We start from the raw sequence: 22288 nt of genomic DNA on the forward strand, positions 1-22288 counted from the left end.
GGCGGCCAGGTACGTGTCGGCGTCTTGGATGAGGGGGTAAACCCGGTGGCTTACCCAATTCCGCAGAATTCTGAGTTTCATACTCGCAGCGTCCGTAGCGTCTTTGACGGCTGCGGAATTGTCCAGGAAGAATTCCATACACATAAACCAGTGTCCGAAGCGTGCTGATGCGTTCGGAGTATGCTGATCCAAATCCAAACGTTCGGGTTTCAGGAGTTGATCCATTGTGTTGAAAAATAAGTTAATAAAATTGATGTGCCTCAATAATTCCGAGACTCGATGTTAGCGAAACAAAACAAGGCTTTTATTAACTTAGAAGGTAACACGTAGCGGAGAGAGGTATCTTCCATCCGGAGGGCTGCAGTACTGGATATGAGGCCAGACTGAGCTTGCTTACATAGGGGCCAGGTATGGGCGGAGCCCTACACACAACACATTCCAATATACAATACAATGGTGAGGAAACGGAACTGGGGGAAGGGAAACGAAACTGAAACCGACCACAGTCACAGGCAGTGATGAATGGAATATTTCATCACAGGCACAATTTGAAAGGTTTTGAATGGTTGTTTTAACTTAAGTAAGTTCACTACTGTACCCCAGTCTAACTAATAGTTTTGTATATTTTTAAGCCATTTTTCAGTCATTTAAAATCGGGTCACTCACAGGTGGTTGATTGAAACCGTAATTTTCAGAACCAGGGGTCACAGTCTAAGGATAAGGGGTAAGCTATTTAGGACAGAGATGAGGAGGAATTTCTTCACCCAGAGAGTGGTGAACCTGTGGAATTCTCTACCACAAAAGGCAGTTGAGGCCAATTCATTAAATATATTCAAGAAGGAGTTAGATATATTTCTTAAGGCTAAAGGGATCAAGGGATATGGGGAGTAAGCAGGGACAGGGTACTGAACTTGGATGATCAGCCACGATCTCAGTAAATGGTGGAGCAGGCTCGAGGGGTCGAATGACCTGCTCCTGCTCCTATCTTCTATATTTCTATGTTTAAAATGCTTATTTATTTCGCGATAAACCCACTTTTTCAGCTGTTAATCAAACTGCAGGGATAATTTTTAAAAGCAAAACGTAAAAATAAGAAGAAAAATTACATTTTGAAAGCTGTCGGATTGCGGTGGTCCATGGCAGATTTTTTTGCGTTGGAGTGAACCTGGAGACCGAGAGGCCGGCCAGCCGGCTGGCTGGCTGTCGGGCAGGTAGACCTCTGGCACCAGAGTGGAGGCAGGGAGAGATTGTGGGTCGGTGGGGGGGGGGGGGGGAGCGGGGGTCGTGGATCGAACGGCGGGTGCTGCGGCAGCGGACCCTGGATCAGAATTGGGATGGGTTCAGAGGGACAGGTGGAGGTCGTGCCCCCTCGGGGACTCTGCCCCAGAGATGCGCATCTCAGCCATTCTGTCCCCAACCTAAATAATAGCACATAAGCCGCAGGGGGGTCAAAAAAAACCTACCAATCAGTGAACAGCTAATCTCACCAGTGTGTAACCAATTAATTAACCTGCAGCCAGCATCTAGAGAAGAGGACAAATGAACAAATTTAAACAGTTCCCACTAATGAACAGCTACAATTTGTGACAGATGGGTTATAAAATTTAGATGTACTGTATATAACACATAGAAAGAAAGAAAAACTTGTATTTATAGTGTCTTTCATGACCTCAGGATGTCCTAAAGCGCTTTACAGCCAATGAACTACTTGAAGTAGAGTCACTGTTGTAATGTGGGAAACGCAGCAGCCAATTTGCGCACAGCAAGATTCCACAAACAGCAATGCAATAATGACCAGACAATCTGTTTTAGCGATGTTGGTTGTGGGATAAATATTGGCCAGGATACCGGAGAGAACTTAGCCCTGCTCCTTTATAAACAGTGCCATGGAATCTTTTTCATCCACCTGAGAGGACAGACGGGGCCGCGGTTTTACGTCTCACCCGAAAGACCTCACCTCCGACAGTGCAGCACTCCCTCAGCACTGACCCTGACAGTGCTGCACTCCCTCAGTACTGCCCCTCTGACAGTGCAGCACTCCCTCAGCACTGCCCTGGAGTGGCGGCCTAGATTTTGTGCTCAAGTCTCTGGAGTGGGACTATGATCCCACAATCTTCTGACTTGGAGGCGAGAGTGCTACCCACTGGGCCACAGCTGGCACATAAGCGTGCGCATGATCATGAGGCATTACTGAGATGCAGTTCATTCCTTTACTGGCACTGGGCTTAGTAACCTCAGAAGCACAATTGACTTGATAGTAGATACATCACTGAAGTGCAAGCCCATCTATTTTTTTCTATATGCTTGCTCTGCATTTGTTTCCCTGCCAAGAGCAAGTTGCAGCGTTCTTTACGATAAAAACAATGGACTGAAATCTGTCCAACTGAGGCATAATTCACTTCTTCTGCCTTGACTCACAACATATTGAAAAACACTTGGGTTTATTGAGTTAAGAAGCAAGTTTCTATCCGAGTCATGCACAGCACATTGTGTGGTCTTTACTGTAGAGCTCACTGCAGCCTCACGTGCTGATATCAAGATGCATCACGCTGTCTCCTACTTTAACTCATTTTCTTTCTGGTATCTCAAAGCTGTAAGGGTCTCGATTTGTTTCTCCCCGCCTCCCCAGGCCAGGGCTCAAGTCAGGTAGTGCATCCAAAGTACGTTAGCCTTTATTGCAAAAGGATTGGGGTATAAGAGTAAAGAAGCCTACTACAATTATATAGGGCCTTGGTGAGATCATACCTGGAGTATTCTGTACAGCTTTGGACTCCTTACCTAAGGAAGGATATACTTGCCTTAGATGGAGTGCAACAAAGGTTCACCAGACTGGTTCCTGGGATGGGGGGATTGTCCTTTGAGGAGAGATTGAGTAGACTAGGCCTATATTCCCTAGAATTTAGAAGAATGAGAGGTGATCTCATTGAAATGTATAAAATTCTTAAAAGGCTTGACAGGGTAGATGCAGGGAGGATGTTTCCCCTGGCTGGGGAGTCTAGAACCAGGGGTCACCATCTCAGAATAAGGGGTCGGCCATTTAGGACTGAGATGAGGAGAAATTTCTTCACTCAAAGGGTTGTGAATCTTTGGAATTCTCTACCCCAGAGGGCTGTGAATGCTCAGTCATTGAGTATATTCAAGACAGAGATCGATAGATTTTTGAATACTAAGGGGGCCAAGCGATATGGGGATAGTGCAGGAAGGTGGAGTTGAGGTAGAAGATCAGCCATGACCTTATTGAATGGCGGACCACACTCGAAGGGCCAAAAGGCCGACTCCTGCTCCTATTTCTTCTGTTCTTAAGTGCGCTCCGCCTGACATGTAGTGACCCCAAAGATTTCTGAGGTTGAGTTATTAGCATTGACCCAACATTCCTCAGGCTCAGTCCCATGAGACTTTATAAACCACTGGATGCAGGAGATTATCTGCTATTGAAAAACATCAGAAGGCGTCTGGCCCTGATCTAGGTCCTGCTGGTCAGGAAGGAGGAAACCACTTACCTCCTGCTGGCCTCTTGCTTGCACCCTTCGATCTTAAACCCTACTAATTCTGTCTGCTGCTTCAAATCTGCCTCCGCCCGGCGATCCAACAGGTAAGTGAGGCGGGAGGCCTCACAAGCGTTCCAGTTCCCATGCCCCCAGGAATCCGCAGGCACTTCCTGGGCATTGTAAAGGTGACAGAGATATGGCCCTTTTTTCTTCTCCTTTGTGCCTTGCTATTCCCTGGGCACATATGGCAAATTAATCTATCCCTAGATCTCATAACCTCCTTCAGGCCTTGAAATTATGCCTGATATAATGCATGGAGGCTGCACGGGTTAACATGTAATCCCTTTGTCCACTACTCTCTCAACAACAACAACTTGTATTTATACAGCGCCTTTAACATAGTAAAACATCTCAAGGTGCTTCACAGGAGCATTATTGGACAAAATTTGACAGCGAAGCCAAATAAGGTGATATTAGGGCAGGTGACCAAAAGCTTGGTCAAAGAGGTAGGTTTCAAGGGGTGTCTTAAAGGAAGAGGGAGAGGTTTAGGGAGGGAATTCCAGAGCTTAGGGCCCAGGCAGCTGAAAGCACCGCCGCCAATGGTGGGGTGCTTAACATCAGGGATGCGCAAGAGGCCAGAATTGGAGGAGCGCAGATATCTTTGAGGGTTGTAGGGCTGGAGGAGGTAACAGAGATAGGGAGGGAGGAGGCCATGGAGAAATTTGCAAACAAGAATGAGAATTTTAAAATCGAGGTGTTGCTGGGCTGGGAGCCAATGTCGGTCACCGAGCGCATGGGTGGCGGATGAACGAGACTTGGTGCAAGTTAGGATACGGGCAGCAGAGTTCTGGATGAGTTCAATTTTGTGAAGGGTGGTATATGGGAGGCCGGCCATTGGAATAGACAAGTCTAGAGGTAACAAAGGCATGGATCAGGGTTTCAGCAGCAAATGAGATGAGGCAGGGGCGGAGACGGGCGTTGTTATGGAGGTGGAAGTAGGCGGTCTCGGTGATGGAGTGGATACAGGGGTCAGAAGCTCATCTCAGGGTCAAATAGGACTCCAAGGCGGTGGATGCTGGGGGTCAATTGGAATTTTTAAGACTGAGATCGATAGATTTTTGTTGGGTCAGGATATCAAGGGATTTGGAGCTAAGGCGGGTAAATGGAGCTGAGACGCAGATCAGCCTGAATGGCGAAACAGGCTTGATGAGCTGAATGGGCAAATCCTGTGCCTATGTTCCTGTGTAGTTTAACAAGATGCATTTTTTTTTGCAGTCAATGCCTTCCTTTAAATAGAGGAACTAAGGAAATGCACGCTAATGGCCCAGAAATTCAGGTCGGAGGCTTCCCGCGGGTGCAAGCCCCCGACCTGCACTTACCTAGCGCGCCGGCCGTTGTGCTGTGGGCCCGCGTGGGATTCCGATGCTGGGCCTCCTCCAACTGCCGGCGCGCAGTGCTTGTGTATCCCAGGGGCGCAGTTAGTTCGATGCGTCCCCTGGGATCATGTGGGCCATGGAGAGCCAATCGGAGCAGGGAATGCTTCATTCATAAGTTTGACAGGAAGAGCTGTCAAACCTATAAATACTATACGCCCCAAAACATCACTAAAACCTCAAATAATTTTTTTTAAATCACATTTTTAAAATAAACTATAAATTACATGAAATAACTATTTTAAACAATAATTTAAATTTTTGAAAAAATTAATTACATTTTCTAACGGGGCTAAAAATAAACTTACCTTTCTTTAAAGTATTTAAAAATAATAAACCTGTGGAAAAAATGTTTTAATTTTAATTAATTCACCACTTACCTTGTTAAAAGCAGGCCTTGCGCCTGCTTTTTAAAAGTGTAACTGCTGGAGACTTACCCGCCCGGAAAAACCTGGGGGAAAAAATGTAAGTTCAATGCGCACGCGCTGCCTCTCCGACGCACGCGTTCGACCTCTGAACCCCTTCTTTCAAGGGAACGGAAGTTCCGGTTTCCTGCGCATGCGCAGTGCATGCACGAAACCGGCACTTTCGTTAGGCCTACGAGTGAGTACCCCGTGCGTACTCACGCGTTGCGACCCGAATTTCTGGGCCATTAATATGTTAAGCAATCGCATGCTGATATTCACACATGTAATTCTGAGGTCCTTCCACAAACTTCAGGCTTTTAAGGCTCACATTAGACACCACCGATGGCGCCATGATATTATGTTGTCTAGGTAGTCATTGTAGCTGAAATCCAAGCCTTGTCCGCCTAATATTTCCGCCAGCCTCTTCAGCAAACGTTATGCCAGTCATTTCCACTCCAAACTTACTGAGTTTCAATTACTGTTCCATGCCCCAGGTCGCTATTGCCATTGAAGACGTTCAGAGGACCCACCTTCGCTTCACGTTCAAACACAGATCATCTGCTGAATGTAAGTACAGCTGAACACTGCCTAACACCATTAACAGGTGCGAACGGTAGTGTGGTGGTTATATTACTGGTATTAGTAACCCAGAGGCCTGCACTGATGATTCTGACGACATGAGGTCAAATATCACCACTGGAACTGGGGAATTTAAATTCAGTTAATTAAATAAATCTGGAATAAAAAGCTAGTATCAGTAATGGTGACCACAAAACTACTGGATTGTTGTATAAAACCCATCTGGTTCACTAATAGGGAATGGTAGCATAGTGGTAATGTTACTGGACTATTAATTCTGAGGTCTTAGACTAACAATCTCTGAGACAAGAGTTCAAATCCCTCCATGACAGCTGGGGAATTTAAATTCATTTAATTAAATAAATCTGGAATGAAAGGCTAGTATCAGTAATGGTGACCATGAAACTATCAGATCATCATAAAAATGTTCCCTTAGGGAAGGAAATTGGCTGTCCTTACCCAGTCTGGCCTATACGTGACTCGAGTATTTATACTCTCCCTGGACAGCGCCACCCGCAGGCCGCTCAGTACCATTTCATAAGTCTTTCTTTCATGAATGACTGATTCATGTCAATAGTCACTAATAAATCCAATAGGGAATTCGGGAGGAACCTCTTTACTCAAAGACTGGTTAGACTGTGGAACTCATGACCACAAGGAGTAGCTGAGGCGACTAGCATCGATGCTTTTAAGGGGAAGCTAGATAAACGCATGAGGGAGAAAGGAATGGACAAATGTATTGATGAGGTGAGATGGAGGAGGCTCGTGTGGAGCATAAGCACCGGCATGGACCTGTTGGGCCGAATGGCCTGTTTCTGTGCAGTAAATACTGTGTAAGACTCCAGACCCAGCAATGTTGGTTGACTCTTAACTGCCCTTTGAAATGGTCTAGCAAGACACGCAGTCCGTGTCCATATGCAGCAAGACCTGGACAACATTCAGATTTGGGCTGACAAGTGGCAAGTAACATTCGCACCACAAAAGTGCCAGGCAATGACCATCTCCAACAAGCGAGACTCTAACCATCTCCCCTTGACATTCAATGGCATTACCATCGCTGAATCCCCCACTATCAACATCCTGGGGGTTACCATTGATCAGAAAATGAACTGGACCAGCCATATAAATACTGTGGCTGCAAGAGCAGGCCAGAGGCTGGGAATTCTGCGGCGAGTGTCTCACCTCCTGACTCCCCAAAGCCTTTCCACCATCTACAAGGCACAAGTCAGGAGTGTGATGGAATACTCTCCACTTGCCTGGATGAGTGCAGCTCCAACAACACTCAAGAAGCTCGACACCATTCAGGATAAAGCAGCCCGCTTGATTGGCACTCCATCCACCACCTTCAACATTCACCACCGGCGCACTGTGGCTGCAGTGTGTAGCATCTACAAGATGCACTGCAGCAACTCGCCAAAGCTCCTTCAACAGCACCTTCCAAACCCGCGACCTCTACCACCTAGAAGGACAAGGGCAGCAGACGCATGGGAACATCACCACCTACAAGTTCCCCTCCAAGCCACACACCATCCTGACTTGGATCTGTATCGCCGTTCCTTCACTGTCGCTGGGCCAAAATCCTGGAACTCCCTTCCTAACAGCATTGTGGGTGTACCTACACCATATGGACTGCAGCGGTTCAAGAAGGCGGCTCACCACCAGCTTCTCAAGGGCAATTAGGGATGGGCACTAAATGCAGGCCTAGCCAGCCAGCGACGCCCACATCCCATCAATGAATTAAAAAAAAACACTCAAGGACAACTAGGGATGGGCAATAAATGCTGGCCTTGCCAGCGATGCTCACATGCCGTGAATGAATTTTTAAAAATGTCCTTCAGGAAAGGAAATCTGCTGGCCTACATGTGACTCCAGACCCACAGCAATGTAGTTGGGCGCCCACATACTGTGAACAAATTATAAAAAAACAGGTGACTGCTGTTTTTCCTTAAAATCCAGAGCTTGTTGCAATTTTGGTGAAGGAATCGTATGATCAGAAATAAGAGGTCCTGAACACCAAGCACCAAACGTTATCTCATCGCCATATGTTTCCAGTCTCTTCCTAACACAGGGAAGAAGATCTCAATTATATTGCAGCCTTCAGAGACTGTGCCGTCATGTAAATTAGGTGGCATTCCGGCCTAGGCAGGCACCTTATACCACCTAAAGGGATGGTTTCAGCTAATATCCCTGGCAGCAGCAACTGTAAACTGGTATCTCTCGTGGCATAAGAGCTGCCAATTTGTTTGGAACTCTCAATCTCCTCGAACAGATTGTTATTGCAGTTTTTTTACATTGCTGGCCTGTGGCTCAGTGGGTAGCACACTGGCCTCGGAGTCAGAAAGAAGGTCGTGGGTTCAAAGTTCCACTCCAGAGACTTGAGCACAAAAAATCTAGGCCGACACTCCAGTGCAGTGCTGAGGGAGTGCTGCACTGTCAGAGGTGCCGTCTTTCAGATGAGATGAGAGTTAAACCGAGGCCCCGTCTGCCCTCTCAGGTGAACATAAAAGATCCCATGGCACTATTTCGAAGGCGAGCAAGGGAGTTATCTCTGGTGTCCTGGGCCAATATTTATTCCTCAATCAACATCACTAAAACAGATTATCTGGTCATTATCACATCGCTGTTTGGAATCTTGTTGTGCGCAAATTGGCTGCCGCGTTTCCTACATTACAACAGTGCCTAAACTTCAAAAAGTGCTTTAAAGTGCTTTAGGACGACCAATGGTCATGAAAGGTGCTATATAAATGCAAGTCTTTCTTTCTTTCTGTACCGACTCTTCCTTGACATTGGGGACAGTCCGTGATCAAAAATATTAAGTTTTAATGTGATCTTTAAGCAAAGGAACAACTGCCAGTCTTACACTTATAGGCCGCGATTTCGCTCAGTGCGGCCGAGGTAGGTGGCGGGTTGCGACCCCGCTCCCGGCTCCATCCTGCTCTGTGAGTGGAAATTTCCGTTGATTGGGCTTGTTAAGCCTGCCCTGCGAGGTTCCCGGCCAATTAATAGGAAGCGGGTCTGATGATGTCATTTGATGACACGTCATCAGCCGGTTTCCTTAAAGGGACCATGTCCACATTAATTTTGACAGTTGTGCTGTCAGTGTTCTACAGCATTGAGGTGCTGCAAACACTGACAAGCACTGCACAGAGGTGTACGGCTGCACCCAGGCTCTCCCATGACTCCCTCCATAGATTGGCAGCCAGGGTGTACAGCGTCAAGTGAAGTAAATCTGGCCATGGTGAGGCCATTCCTGGCCTCCCAGGCGGCAATGTTGTCAGGTGTTGATGCCCTGTGTCCTGTGCGGCATCAGTTGATTGCAGAGAAGGTTGGTATTGTTGTTGGTGATGCTGGTGTGCCTGGTGATGTTGGTGCTGGGGCTGATTGTGGTGGGATTTAGAGGACCAAGGTGAGATTTTTTGAAGGGCACCGATGCTGCTGGGACAGATGGCAGGTGAAGTTGAGATACCAGAAGCGATCTGTCAGTGGTGAGAGAGCTTGCTCCAAGGAGGTGACACTGGATAGAGAGGTTACTCCAAATACTTCCAACATGCATAAAGCTGAAAAGTGTCTTCCAAATCCTGAAGGCTTCAGCTTCTAACATTGGAAAGTGAACAGCTGTGAAATGGTAGCTTTTATACCACTTTTGCAGCTGTCACCTATTAGAGCAATGGAGAGTCATTGAAAATCACACCTACTTACCTGACATGATCCCTGAGTGCTGTGAAACTTGTCAAAAAGCTGGAAAAATGGTAAGTACATGGTATAACGCTGTTTAATTACCTTTTAACAAGCTCTTAACTATGTTTATTGGCTCACCCGCAGCTTGGTGTCGGGTCTGTAAAGCGCAGACAGGCCCGGCACTTGGGAAACTGACATGGAAGCGGGTTGATAGCGGGATCCCGACCCGATGTCAATCTTTTCTATTTTGACAGCGGACCCGCCTCCGAACCCGCCCTCTGAGCGCCGGTGAAATTCCAGCCATGGAGTGACTGTAGAATCATAGAATCATCGAAAGTTACAGCACGGAAGGAGACCATTTTGGCCCATCGTGTCCGTGCCGGCCAACAATGAGCTATCCAGCCTAATCCCACTTCCCAGCTCTTGGTCCGTAGCCCTGCATGTTGGAGCATCCCAAGTGCACATCCAAGTACTTTTTAAATGTGGTTAGGGTTCCTGCCTCTACCACCCTTTCAGGCAGTGAGTTCCAGACCCCCACAACCCTCTGGGTGAAGAAATATCCCCTCAAATCCCCTCTAAACCTTCCACCAATTACTTTAAATCTGTGCCCCTTGGTTTTTGACCCCTCTGCTAAGGGAAATAGGTCCTTTCTATTCACTTTATCTAGGCCCGTCATAATTTTATACACCTCAATAAAGTCTCCCCTCAGCCTCCTCTGTTCCAAGGAAAACAAACCCAGCCTATCCAGTCTTTCCTCATAGCTAAGATTCTCTAATCCCAGCAACATCTTGTAAATCTCCTCTGTACCCTATCTAGTGCAATCACATCTTTCCTGTAATGTGGTGACCAGAACTGCACGCAGTACTCTAGCTGAGGCCTAACTAGTGTTTTATACAGTTGAAGCATAACCCCCCTGCTCTTGTATTCTATGCCACGGCTAATAAAGGCAAGCATTCCGTATGCCTTCTTTACCACCTTATCTACCTGGCCTGCTACCTTCAGGGATCTGTGGACATGCACTCCAAGGTCCCTTTGTTCCTCTACACTACTCAGTGTCCGACCATTTAATGTGCATTCCCTTTCCTTGTTAGCCCTCCCCAAATGCATTACCTCACACTTCTCCAGATTGAATTTAATTTGCCACTGTTCTGCCCACCTGACCAAATTATTGATATCTTCCTGCAGTCTACAGCTTCCTGCTTCAGTATCAACCATACAGCCAATTTTAGTATCATCTGCAAGCTTCTTAATCATACCCCCTATATTCAAGTCTAGATCATTGATATATACCACAAAAAGCAAGGGACCCAGTACTGAGCCCTGCGGAACCCCACTGGAAACAGCCTTCCAGTCACAAAAACACCCATCAACCATTACCCTCTGCTTCCTGTCTCCCAGCCAGTTTTGAATCCAACTTGACACTTTGCCCTGGATCCCATGGGCATTTAACTTCGTGACCAGTCTGCCACGTGGAACCTTATCAAAAGCCTTGCTAAAGCCCATATACACGACATCAAATGCACTGCCCTCATCTACCCTCCTTGTTACCTCTGTAGTGTTACCCAGGAGAATAGTGGGACTGGTATGAGTGTTGACTTCTTTGGGATTGCCTCACTCCCTCTCTTTAAGATTTAACATCCAGCTCGTCTCTCCGGATTTCCCGCCCCTCCCCCGATCGGCGCTCGTTGAGTGCTTGCAAACGGCTGAAGAAACTCAAATGAGGTCCGACCAAAAAAATGGGTTTTGGGTCTCTCGCTTGTGCCATTGGGCAGACAGCGCAAACGCGCCCATCCACCGCCTGCCCGATGTAGTCTCAAATTGTAAAAGGGTCCCTGTGTTTTGGATGTTGAAAGAAAGAAAAAGAAAGAGTTTACATTTCTACAGCGCCTTTCTATGTTTCACAATCTCAGGACGTCCCAAAGCACTTTCCAGCCAATGAAGTACTTTTGAAGCGTAGTCACGTTTGTAACATTGGAAACGCGGCAGCCAATTTATAGAAACATAGAAGATAGGAGCAGGAGTAGGCCATTCGGCCCCTCGAGCCTGCTCCGCCATTCAATGCGATCATGGCTGAGCATCCAATTTCAGTACCCGGTCCTTGCTTTCTCCCCATACCCCTGGATCCCTTTAGCCTTAAGAAATATATCCAACACTTTCTTGAATATATTTATTGAATTGGCTTCTACTGCTTTCTGTGGTAGAGAATTCCACAGGTTCACCACTCTCTGGGTGAAGAAATTCCTCCTCATTTCTGTCCTAAATGGCCTACCCCTTATCCTTAGACTGTGACCCCTGGTTCTGGACTCCCCGACCATCGGGAACATCCTTCCTGCATCTAGTCTGTCCAGTCCTGTCAGAATTTTATAAGTTTCAATGAGATCCCCTCTCATTCTTCTAAACTCTAGCGAGTACAAGCCCAATCGTCCCAATCTCTCCTCAAACGTCATTCCTGCCATCCCAGGTATCAGCCTGGTGAATCTTCGCTGAACTCCTTCCATGGCAAGAACATCCTTCCTCAGATAAGGCGACCAAAACTGCACACAATACTCAAGATGTGGTCTCACCAAGGCCCTGTACAACTGCAGCAAGACATCCTTGTTCCTGTACTCAAACCCTCTCGCTACGAAGGCCAACATACCATTTGCCTTTTAACCGCCTGCTGCACCTGCATGCTTACCTTCAGTGACTGGTGCACAAGGACACCCAGGTCTCGTTACATTTCTCCTTCTCCCAATCTATTGCCATTCAGATAATAATCTGCCTTCCTGTTTTTGCCACCAAAGTGGATAACCTCACATTTATCCACGCTATATTGCATCTGCCATGCTTTTGCCCAATCAGCCAACCTGTCCAAATCATCCTGGAGTATCTCGGCATCCTCCTCATAGCACACACACCCACCCAGCTTTGTGTCGTCTGCTAATTTGGAGATATTACATCTAGTTCCCTTGTCTAGATCATTAATATATATTGTGAATAGCTGGGGTCCAAGGACCGATCCCTGCGGTACCCCACTAGTCACTGCCTGCCACTCGGAAAAAGACCCGTTTATTCCAACTCTTTGTTTTCTGTCTGCCAACCAGTTCTCTATCCAAGTCAATACCTTGCCCCCAATCCCATGTGCCTTAACTTTACACGCTAATCTCTTATGCGGCACCTTATCAAAAGCCTTCTGAAAGTCCAAATACACCACATCCACTGGTTCCCCCTTATCTATGTTGCCAGTTACATCCTCAAAAGTTCCAGTAGATTAGTCAAGCATGATTTACCTTTTGTAAATCCATGTTAACTTTGTCCGATCCTGTCGCTGTAATGGACTCTAGCATTTTCCCCACTACCGATGTCAGGCTTACCGGTCTGTAATTCCCTGTTTTCTCTCTACCACCTTTTTTGAATAGTGGGGTAACATTAGCTACCCTCCAATCCATGGGTACTGTTCCAGATTCCATCGAATGTTGGAAGGTGATCAGCAATGCATCTACTATTTCTAGGGCCACTTCCTTAAGTACCCTAGGATGTAGATTATCAGGCCCTGGGGATTTATTGGCCTTTAATCCCATCAATTTCCCTAACACCATTTCCCTACAAATACTGATTTCTTTCAGTTCCTCCCTTTCATCAGACCCTATGTTCCCCGACATCTCTGGGATGCACAGCAAGCTCCCACAAACAACGACATGATAATGACCAGATACTCCGCTTTTACTGATGTTGATTGAGGGATAAATATTGGCCAGGACACTGGACCATGTGAGTCTGGCAGTATTTTCACGTGATGCACCCTATGGAAACGTTTGAAAATTCCGATATAAGTGGCAAATTAAGAAACATGGAATAGATAGGTCCTATATTTCGGAACGTAGCTGCCCCTCCCCACCCTCTCAAGCACAGACTGGGTACGTTGGACCCAGAGCCCATAGGAGAAAGGGACATGGAGACAGATATATTTTGTAAAGGGTAAAATGTTTAAACCTTTGAGAGAAAACGGTTTGGAATCATTAGTCAAGGAAGGTCAAACAAGTTGGAAAGAGCCGAAGCATCCATCATATTGCCAAACCAGAAATGACTATAACATTCTTTATATATTACAGCGAAAGATAAGGGAGAGAAAATATTCGCAATGGCGTACGTGAAGCTGATGAAACCAGATGGAACAACCCTGCGAGATGGAGAGCACGACCTGATCGTGTACAAGGTGAAAATAAATGGATGTGATATTCGAGTCTTCTTGTAAACTTTTATTTCAGCTGCTTCATCTTGGTAGCTACTTTCGACTCAAAGACTCCGAGTTTGAATCAAGTCTTGGCTGGCATTCACATCTCCGGCTTCCAGTAGATATTTGGGGGTGAAGGGAAAGGAGCCTTTTGTCACCTTCCTGCACACCTTATATTGCAGAAAGAACCATAGGTTGAATTGAATTTGGGAATAAAAGGGCTTGGGGATTCATTGACTCAAATTGGAGTCTTGGGGGAGATGAAGAAAATAGGAAAACAGGGAAAAAAATGCCTTAATTCATCTACCCGCATCCAAATCAGAGGTCTTTTGCTTTGGTGCGGCCATTTAAAGGTGGGAAGTCCAATTAATGAGCTACAGACTTTCAGAACTGTGCACAGAGCAGCAGTGGGGGCTGTGGCCTGATTAAAATGCTTTAGGGAGCAGTGTGTATTTGATGGCACTAGAGTTCTCATCTGGCTGAGATGAGTGTACAATCAAAATGTATCTTGAACTTTATATTGAAAGCCCTACCCACTGTTTGGTCTCCTCCTTCAGGGGATTAAATCAGTTGGGTAGACTCAACCAAATGAGAAGGTAAATAAGGGCAGACTATTTCCACTAGTTGGCGAGGCAGTAACTAAAAGGCATTCTTTTAAGATCATCACCAAATATATGAAGGGACAGGTTAGGAGAACTTATTTTTGTATCATGCAATGAGTTCTGTAACCTCCTCCAGCCCTACAACTCTCTGAGAACTCTACGTTCCTCCAATTCTGGCCTCTTGCACATCCCCAACTTTTTTCGCTCCACTATTGGCGGCCGTGCCTTCAGCTGCCTAAGCTCTGGAATTCCCTCCCAAAACCTCTCTCCTCCATTAAGACGCTCCTTAAAACCTACCTCTTTGACTGTGCTTTTGGTCACCTGTCCTAATATCACCTCATGTGTCTCAGTGTCAAATTTTGTCTGATAACGCTCCTGTGAAGCACCTTGGGACGTTTTACTTCACTAAAGCCGCTGTATAAAAGCAAGTTGTTGTTGTGTTGATAGGCCCTACCAGAAGCAATGTTGGAAGCACAATCCACCTCAGCTTTTAAACTCCGACAGTACTGCACTGAAAGGTCGGCCTAGATTATGTGCTCAAGTTCCTGGAGTGGGACTTGAACCCACAACCTGCTGGGAGAGTATTTATATAGAACACTCTCTGAGATTGTGGGGGTTAGTCCATGAATGGATTTAGTGCAGAGCGTCCATGGAGTGAATAAGCTTGTGAGGGAAATGGCCTTTCCTCCTCCTGTGCTGTCTTAGAACCATAGTGGTTTACAACACAGAAGGAGGTCATTCGGCCCATTATGTCTGTACTATTTCTTTGCTAAACAATTCAAAAATTCCTACTATCCTGCACTCTCCCGATAGATCTGTATCTTCCTCTGCTTCAAATATTTATCCACTCTTCCCTTAAAAGATGCCTAAACCACTCCCTCTGGCAAAACATTACATACTCCAATAATCCTCTTCATAAAGAAACTTCTCTCCTCACTCTCTTAAATGACAATTTTAAATTGATGATCACTGACTCTCCTACCGGAGCAAATAATCTTTTATCTATTCACTCTATCAAAACCCTTCACAATTTAAAAAAAGCTCTATTACATTCCCTTTTAACTTTCTCCTCCACTTGAAATAGTCTCAGAATCTGAGGTCTCTCTTCATATCGAGTCCCCCATCAGTGGCACTGCGCACTCTCTGTGGAAATGTCCTTTCCCTATACTCTCTGGAGTTTAGAAGAATGAGATGTGATCTCACTGAAACATATAAGATTCTGAGGGGGATTGACAGGGTAGATGCTGAGAGGTTGTTTCCCCTGGCTGGGGAGTCTAGAACTCGGGGGCATAGTCTCAGGATAAGGGGTCGGCCATTTAAGACTGAGATGAGGAGAAATGTTTTCACTTGGAGGGTTGTGAATCTTTGGAATTCTCTACCCCAGAGGGCTGTGGATACTCAGTTGAGTATATTAAAGGCTGAGATAGATAGATTTATGGATTGTAGGGGAATAAAGGGATATGTGGATTGGGCGGGAAAATGGAGTTGAGGTCGAAGATCAGCCATGATCTTATTGAAGGGCCGTATGGTCTAACTCCTGCTCCTAATTCTTTTTTTATTCATTCCTGGGATGTGAGCAGCGCTGGCAAGTTCAGCATTTATTGTCCATCCCTAATTGCCCTTGAGAAGGTGATAGTGAGCCGCCTTCTTGAACCGCTGCAGTCCACGTGCTGTTATGGAGGGAGTTCCAGGATTTTGACCCAGCGGCGATGAAGGAATGGCGATATATTTCCAAGTCAGGATGGTGTGTGACTTGGAGGGGAACTTGGAGGTGGTGGTGTTCCCATGGGCCTGCTGCCCTTGTCCTTCTAGGTGGAAGAGGTCGCGGGTTTGGGAGATGCTGTCGAAGAAGCCTTGGCGAGTTGCTGCAGTGCATCTTGTAGATGGTACACACTGCAGCCACGGTGCGCCGGTGGTGAAGGGAGTGAGTGTTCTAATGGAACAGCCAAAATTGTATACAGTATTGTAATGGCAGCCTAACTAATGTTTTGTACAAATTTATTATTACTTCTTTACTCTTATATTCTATGTCATTATATATAACCCCCCCCCCCCAAAACACTACTGTCTTTATTATGGACTTACCTATCCATTCTTACACTTTCATACAATTATATACTTGAACCCCTTGGGCATCTTTCCATTGAGTGTATATTCCCATTCCTGTTTTCCCTCACACGATTTATTACCTCACACTTTCAATTGTATCCAACTGCAGCTGCCACCTGTCTGCCCATTCTGCTAACCTGGCTGTGTTTTCCTTTAGACTCTTGCAATGCTCCTCGCTGTTTGCCCAGCCCCTTATTTTTGTGTCATCAAAACATTTTGAATAATATTCCCCATAGCTAAATCTGTATCAGATATATAGTGAGACCAAAATTGGACCTGACACTGACCCCTGCGGAACACCTCTTCCAAATTATTTCCAATCTGTGCAAGACCTATTACCCTACTAAGCTAAGAAGCCGCAAGTGCAAGGCATTCCAGATCTGGAAACAGCAACAGAACTCGAGAGCAAGAAAGCAGCTCTACAGAAGCCTGAAGGCCGAGGTCCAACAAAAAACATGCGACCTAAAGAACAGATGGTGGGTGGAGAAAGCGCAGGAGATCCAGCAGCTAGCCGACAACCACGACGTGCGTGGATTCTTTAGCGCGGTCAAGACCATCTACGGCCCAAGCACCCAAGGCCCTACCCCACTGCGGGCCAAGAATAGAGAGGTACTCATCAAGGACAGAGAGGCAGTCAGTGCCCGCTGGAAGGAGCACGTCAAAGATCTCCTTAACCGCGACTCTGTCTTCGACGCGAGTGTCCTCAACTCTATCCCACAGCATGCTACCCGCCACCATCTCAGCACAACCCCAGCCCGGCATGAGGTTGAAAGGCCATCCGACAACGGAAGAACAAGAAGGCCTCAGGAGCAGATGGAATCCCCGCCAAGGCACTAAAGCATGGTGGAGAAGCACTACTGGCGTGAATTCATGAACTCATTTCTGTTATCTGGAAGGAGGAGAGCATGCCAGGGGATCTCAGAGACGCCGTAATTGTGACCATCTTCAAGAAAGGTGACAAGTATGATTGCGGTAATTACAGAGGAGTTTCCCTGCTGTCTGCCACAGGGAAAGTCATCGCAAGAATCCTCCTCAATCGCCTTCTCCCAGTGGCCGAAGAGCTTCTCCCAGAGTCGCAATGTGGATTCCGCCCACTAAGGGGCACAATGGAGATGATCTTCACCGCACGTCAATTACAAGAGAAATGCAGGGAACAGCACCAACCACTGTACAAGGCCTTCTTTGATCTCACAAAGGCCTTCGACACTGTCAACCGTGAGGGATTATGGAGTGCCCTCCTCAAATTCGGCTGCCCTCAAAAGTTTGTCACCATCCTCTGCCTGCTTCACGATGACATGCAAGCCATGATCCTGACCAACGGTTCCACCACAGACCCAATTCACGTACGAATCGGAGTCAGACAAGGCTGTGTCATCGCACCAACGCTCTTCTCGATCTTCCTTGCTGCAATGCTCCATCTCACCCTCAGTAAGCTCCCCACTGGAGTGGAGCTAATTTACAGAACAAATGGGAAACTGGTCAACCTCCGTCGCCTCCAGTCCAGATCCAAGGTCGTCCCATCCTCTGTCATCAAATTACAGTATGCAGACGACGCTTGCGTCTGTGCTCACTCGGAGACCAAACTCCAAACCATCGGCAACACCTTCACCGAAGCGTACGAGAGCATGGGCCTTACACTAAACATCCGTAAGACAAAGGTCCTCTACCAATCTGCCCCCGCCACACAGTACTGCCCCCCGAATATCAAAATGCACGACAAGGCCTTGGACAATGTGGACCACTTTCTATACCTCAGGAGACTACTGTCAACAAGGGCAGACGTCGACAATGAAGTCCAACACTGCCTTCAGTGTGCCAGTGCAGCCTTCGGTCGCCTGAGGACAAGAGTGTTTGAAGACTAGGACCTCAAACCCGGCACTAAGCTCATGGTCTACAGAGCAGCAGTGATACCCGCCCTGCTGTATGCCTCAGAGACATGGACCATGTACAGCAGGCACCTCAAAGCACTGGAGAGGTAACAACAACGTTGCCTCCGCAAGATCCTGCAAATCCATTGGCAGGATAGGCGCACCAACGTCAGTGTTCTTGCTCAGGCCAACATCCCCAGCATCGAAGCTTTGACCTCGCTCAATCAGCTCCATAAAAACATAGAAACATAGGAGATAGGAGCAGGAGTAGGCCATTCGGCCCTTCGAGCCTGCTCCGCCATTCAAAGCGATCATGGCTGATCATCCAAATTCAATACCCGGTCCCTGCTTTCTCCCCATACCCCTTGATCCCTTTAGCCTTAAGAAATATATCCAACTCCTTCTTGAATGTATTTAATGTATTGGCCTCTACTGCCTTCCGTGGTAGAGAATTCCACAGGTTCACCACTCTCTGGGTGAAGAAATTCCTCCTCATTTCTGTCCTAAATGGCCTACCCCTTATCCTTAGACTGTGACCCCTGGTTCTGGACTCCCCAACCATCGGGAACATCCTTCCAGCATCTAGTCTGTCCAGTCCTGTCAGAATTTTATAAGTTTCAATGAGATCCCCTCTCATTCTTCTAAACTCCAGCGAGTACAAGCCCAATCGACCCAATCTCTCCTCATACATCATTCCTGCCATCCCGGGTATCAGCCTGGTGAATCTTCGCTGAACTCCTTCCATGGCAAGAGCATCCTTCCTCAGATAAGGCGACCAAAACTGCACACAATACTCAAGATGTGGTCTCACCAAGGCCCTGTATAACTGCAGCAAGACATCCTTGTTCCTGTACTCAAACCCTCTCGCTACGAAGGCCAACATGCCATTTGCCTTCTTAACCGCCTGCTGCACCTGCATGCTTACCTTCAGCGACTGGTGCACAAAGTGGATAACCTCACATTTATCCACATTATATTGCATCTGCCATGCTTTTGCCCAATCACCCAACCTGTCAAAATCATCCTGGAGTTTCTCGGCATCCTCCTCACAGCACACACGCCCACCCAGCTTTGTGTCGTTTGCAAATTTAGTTCCCTTGTCTAGATCATTAATATATATTGTGAATAGCTGGGGCCCAAGGACCGATCCCTGCGGTACCCAACTAGTCACTGCCTGCCACTCAGAAAAAGACCCGTTTATTCCAACTCTTTGCTTTCTGTCTGCCAACCAGTTCTCTGTCCAAGCCAATGCCTTGCCCCCAATCCCATGTGCCTTAACTTTACACGCTAATCTCTTATGCGGGACCTTATCGAAAGCCTTCTGAAAGTCCAAATACACCACATCCACTAGTTCTCCCTTATCTATTATATAGATGGGTCACATTGTCCGCATGCCCGATACGAGACTCCCAAAACAAGCGCTCTACTCGGAGCTCCGGCACAGCGAGCGAGCCCCAGGTGGGCAGAGGAAACGCTTCAAGGACACCCGGAAAGCTTCCTTGAATAAGTATAACATCCCCATCGACACCTGGGAATCCCTGGCCCAAGACCGCACAAAGTGGAGGAGAAGCAGCCGGGAAGGCGCTGAACACCTCGAGTCTCTTCGCCGGGAGCAATCGGAAGCCAAGCACAAGCAGCGCAAGGAGCGCACGTCAACCCAAGCACCCCACCCACCCACCCCTTCAACCACCGTCTGCCCCACCTGTGACAGAGACTGTAGGTCCCGCATTGGACTCATCAGTCACCTGAGAACTCATTTTTAATGTGAAAGCAAGTCATCCTCGGTTCCGAGGGACTGCCTAAGAAGTAGAAGAAGAGAAGACCCTAACTCTCTGTATCCTATCCATCGGTTGACTTTCGAAACATGTGGCTGCATTTTCTCTTATACCATAGAATCATAGAATGGTTACAGCACAGAAGAAGACCATTCGGCCCGTCAAGCCTGTGCAGGCTCTCTGCAAGAGCACCTCAGCTAGACCCACTCCCCCACCCTTTCCCCATTGCCCTGCAAATTTCTTTCCTTCAGGTACTTATCCAATTCCCTTTTGAAAGCCACAATTGAATTTGCCTCCACCACCCTTTCAGGCAGTGCATTCCAGATCCTAACCACTCGCTGCATTAAAAAGTTTTTTCTTATGTCGCCTTTGGTTCTTTTGCCAATCAGCATAAATCTGTGTCCTCTGGTTCTCGACCCTTCTGCCAATGGGAACAGTTTCCATCTACCTACTCTGTTCAGACCCCTCATAATTTTGAACACCTCTATCAAATCTCCTCTCAACCTTCTCTGCTCCAAGGAGGACAGCCCCAGCTTCTCCAGTCTATACACTTAACTGAAGTCCCTCATTCCTGGAATCATTCTTGTAAATCTTTTCTGCACCCTCTCTAAGGCCTTCTCATCCTTCCTAAAGTTTGGTGCCCAGTTGGGGCCGAACCAGTGTTTTATACAGGTTCATCATAATTCCATGTACTGTACCTGGATTTTTCTGACAAGCCTCTTGTGAGGCAACTTATCCAATTCACTTGCACCACATTGCCTGCACTCCCTTTATCTATCTATAATCAGTCACAAGACATCTATGAATGATAGGTGGTGGAGTGCAGTGAGTTTGAATGTGGCTTTTTAACTGTTGAATCTAAGTTCAAAGCTGGCCTGGAGCCTGAGGATAGATCTCTTTGTCTATAGGCTCTAGAGAATTTATCTCATTCCTGTTTATCCTGGATCCTAATGTGCACAAATTGGCTGTCATGTACGTCTAATAGCAACAGTGACTGCATTTCAAAAGTAATTGATTGGCTGCAAAGGACTGTGGGGGGCATTGGAAGGTCAGGAAGGGCACTGTATAAATGCAAATTCTTATTTTATTTCCAACTGATTTTGGGCACATGTTCACAGCATGCCCATAATGCAGCTGTAGTTTGTAGTAAATTGGCTCTGTCCTTCAAGGAGGCCACAGTGGTGTACTGAGGTTGGGCCAGAGAAGAAGCTGATAATTGGTCCAAAAAAAAACCCTGCAAAATGTCAACTAAAATAATGTCTCCTTCAATTTTTCCCAAAGAAGGAGTACTTATGAATCTGCTCATGTGTAAAAATAAATGCCTGAAAAATCTAGATTTGTAAATTGAAAAACAGTAATCGATATGGGGCAACCTTTGACATCGTTCAATGTTTATAGATTGTAAAAAATGTCCAGCACTCCATCAATGGCCCATCTATCTTCAGTGTTATTGTAATATTTAATCTTATTAGCATTAATAAGCACTAAGGAATAAAATAATGATCCAATAATATCTCGGTAGCCTAATATAATGACTTTGTATTGCATAACAATTGTGTAACCACAGCAATTCATGTCTATTTAGCATATATTGTAGAAACCTGAAATAATGAGTTGGCGGTATATCGCCAGGAACAGATTGTCCCTCATTCACTCCTTCTAATGGAGGATCACCAGATCTAGCCAGGACTAATCAATTTTGGTCAAATTGATGACAGCCATAACCAATCAATAATGTGCCTCTCCACCCAGGCATGACCAATTATACGATGACTGACCCAAGTATATGTAATCAATCTTTTCTACACCCTTAAGTCAGGAAAGGTACATAAGGGACGAAGTTAACTATTAAGCCCTACAATGAAGAATGATCGTGGCTGTGTGATGTTCAATTAGATGATGAAAGGCCAGGCCCTGGAGGGACGTTGCTCTTTGTAACTGCTCCAAGCTCTCAATTAGAGAAGTTGAATTGCTGAACTCCCTGGGGAGAGGGGACTGCTTGTGACTATAAGCATTTGGTTACTGTGCATTGAATTGACTACATTGAATTACACTTATCGCGCAATTCTTTCAAATAATGAAAGAGATGGAAAAAAGCTGAAGAAAACACGGTATTTAAATTGGACGCGAGCATAG

The 22288-nt window shown here is 46.4% G+C and overlaps 1 protein-coding gene across 1 annotated transcript in view; it reads left to right on the forward strand.

Moving 5' to 3' along the window:
- Window positions 1-22288, forward strand: part of LOC147123754 (dedicator of cytokinesis protein 2-like) — a 1461504-nt gene that overhangs the window by 373803 nt on the left and 1065413 nt on the right. Inside the window, exons 16-17 of the mRNA XM_085975685.1 lie at window positions 5823-5895; window positions 13677-13780. Of these exons, the coding sequence (XP_085831811.1) occupies window positions 5823-5895; window positions 13677-13780 (177 nt within the window). The remainder of the gene's footprint in view (window positions 1-5822; window positions 5896-13676; window positions 13781-22288) is intronic.

The sequence above is a fragment of the Somniosus microcephalus genome, chromosome 2 (assembly GCF_052327205.1).
Source record: "Somniosus microcephalus isolate GS21.2 chromosome 2, FLI_Smic_1.0, whole genome shotgun sequence".
Classification (NCBI taxonomy): domain Eukaryota; kingdom Metazoa; phylum Chordata; class Chondrichthyes; order Squaliformes; family Somniosidae; genus Somniosus; species Somniosus microcephalus.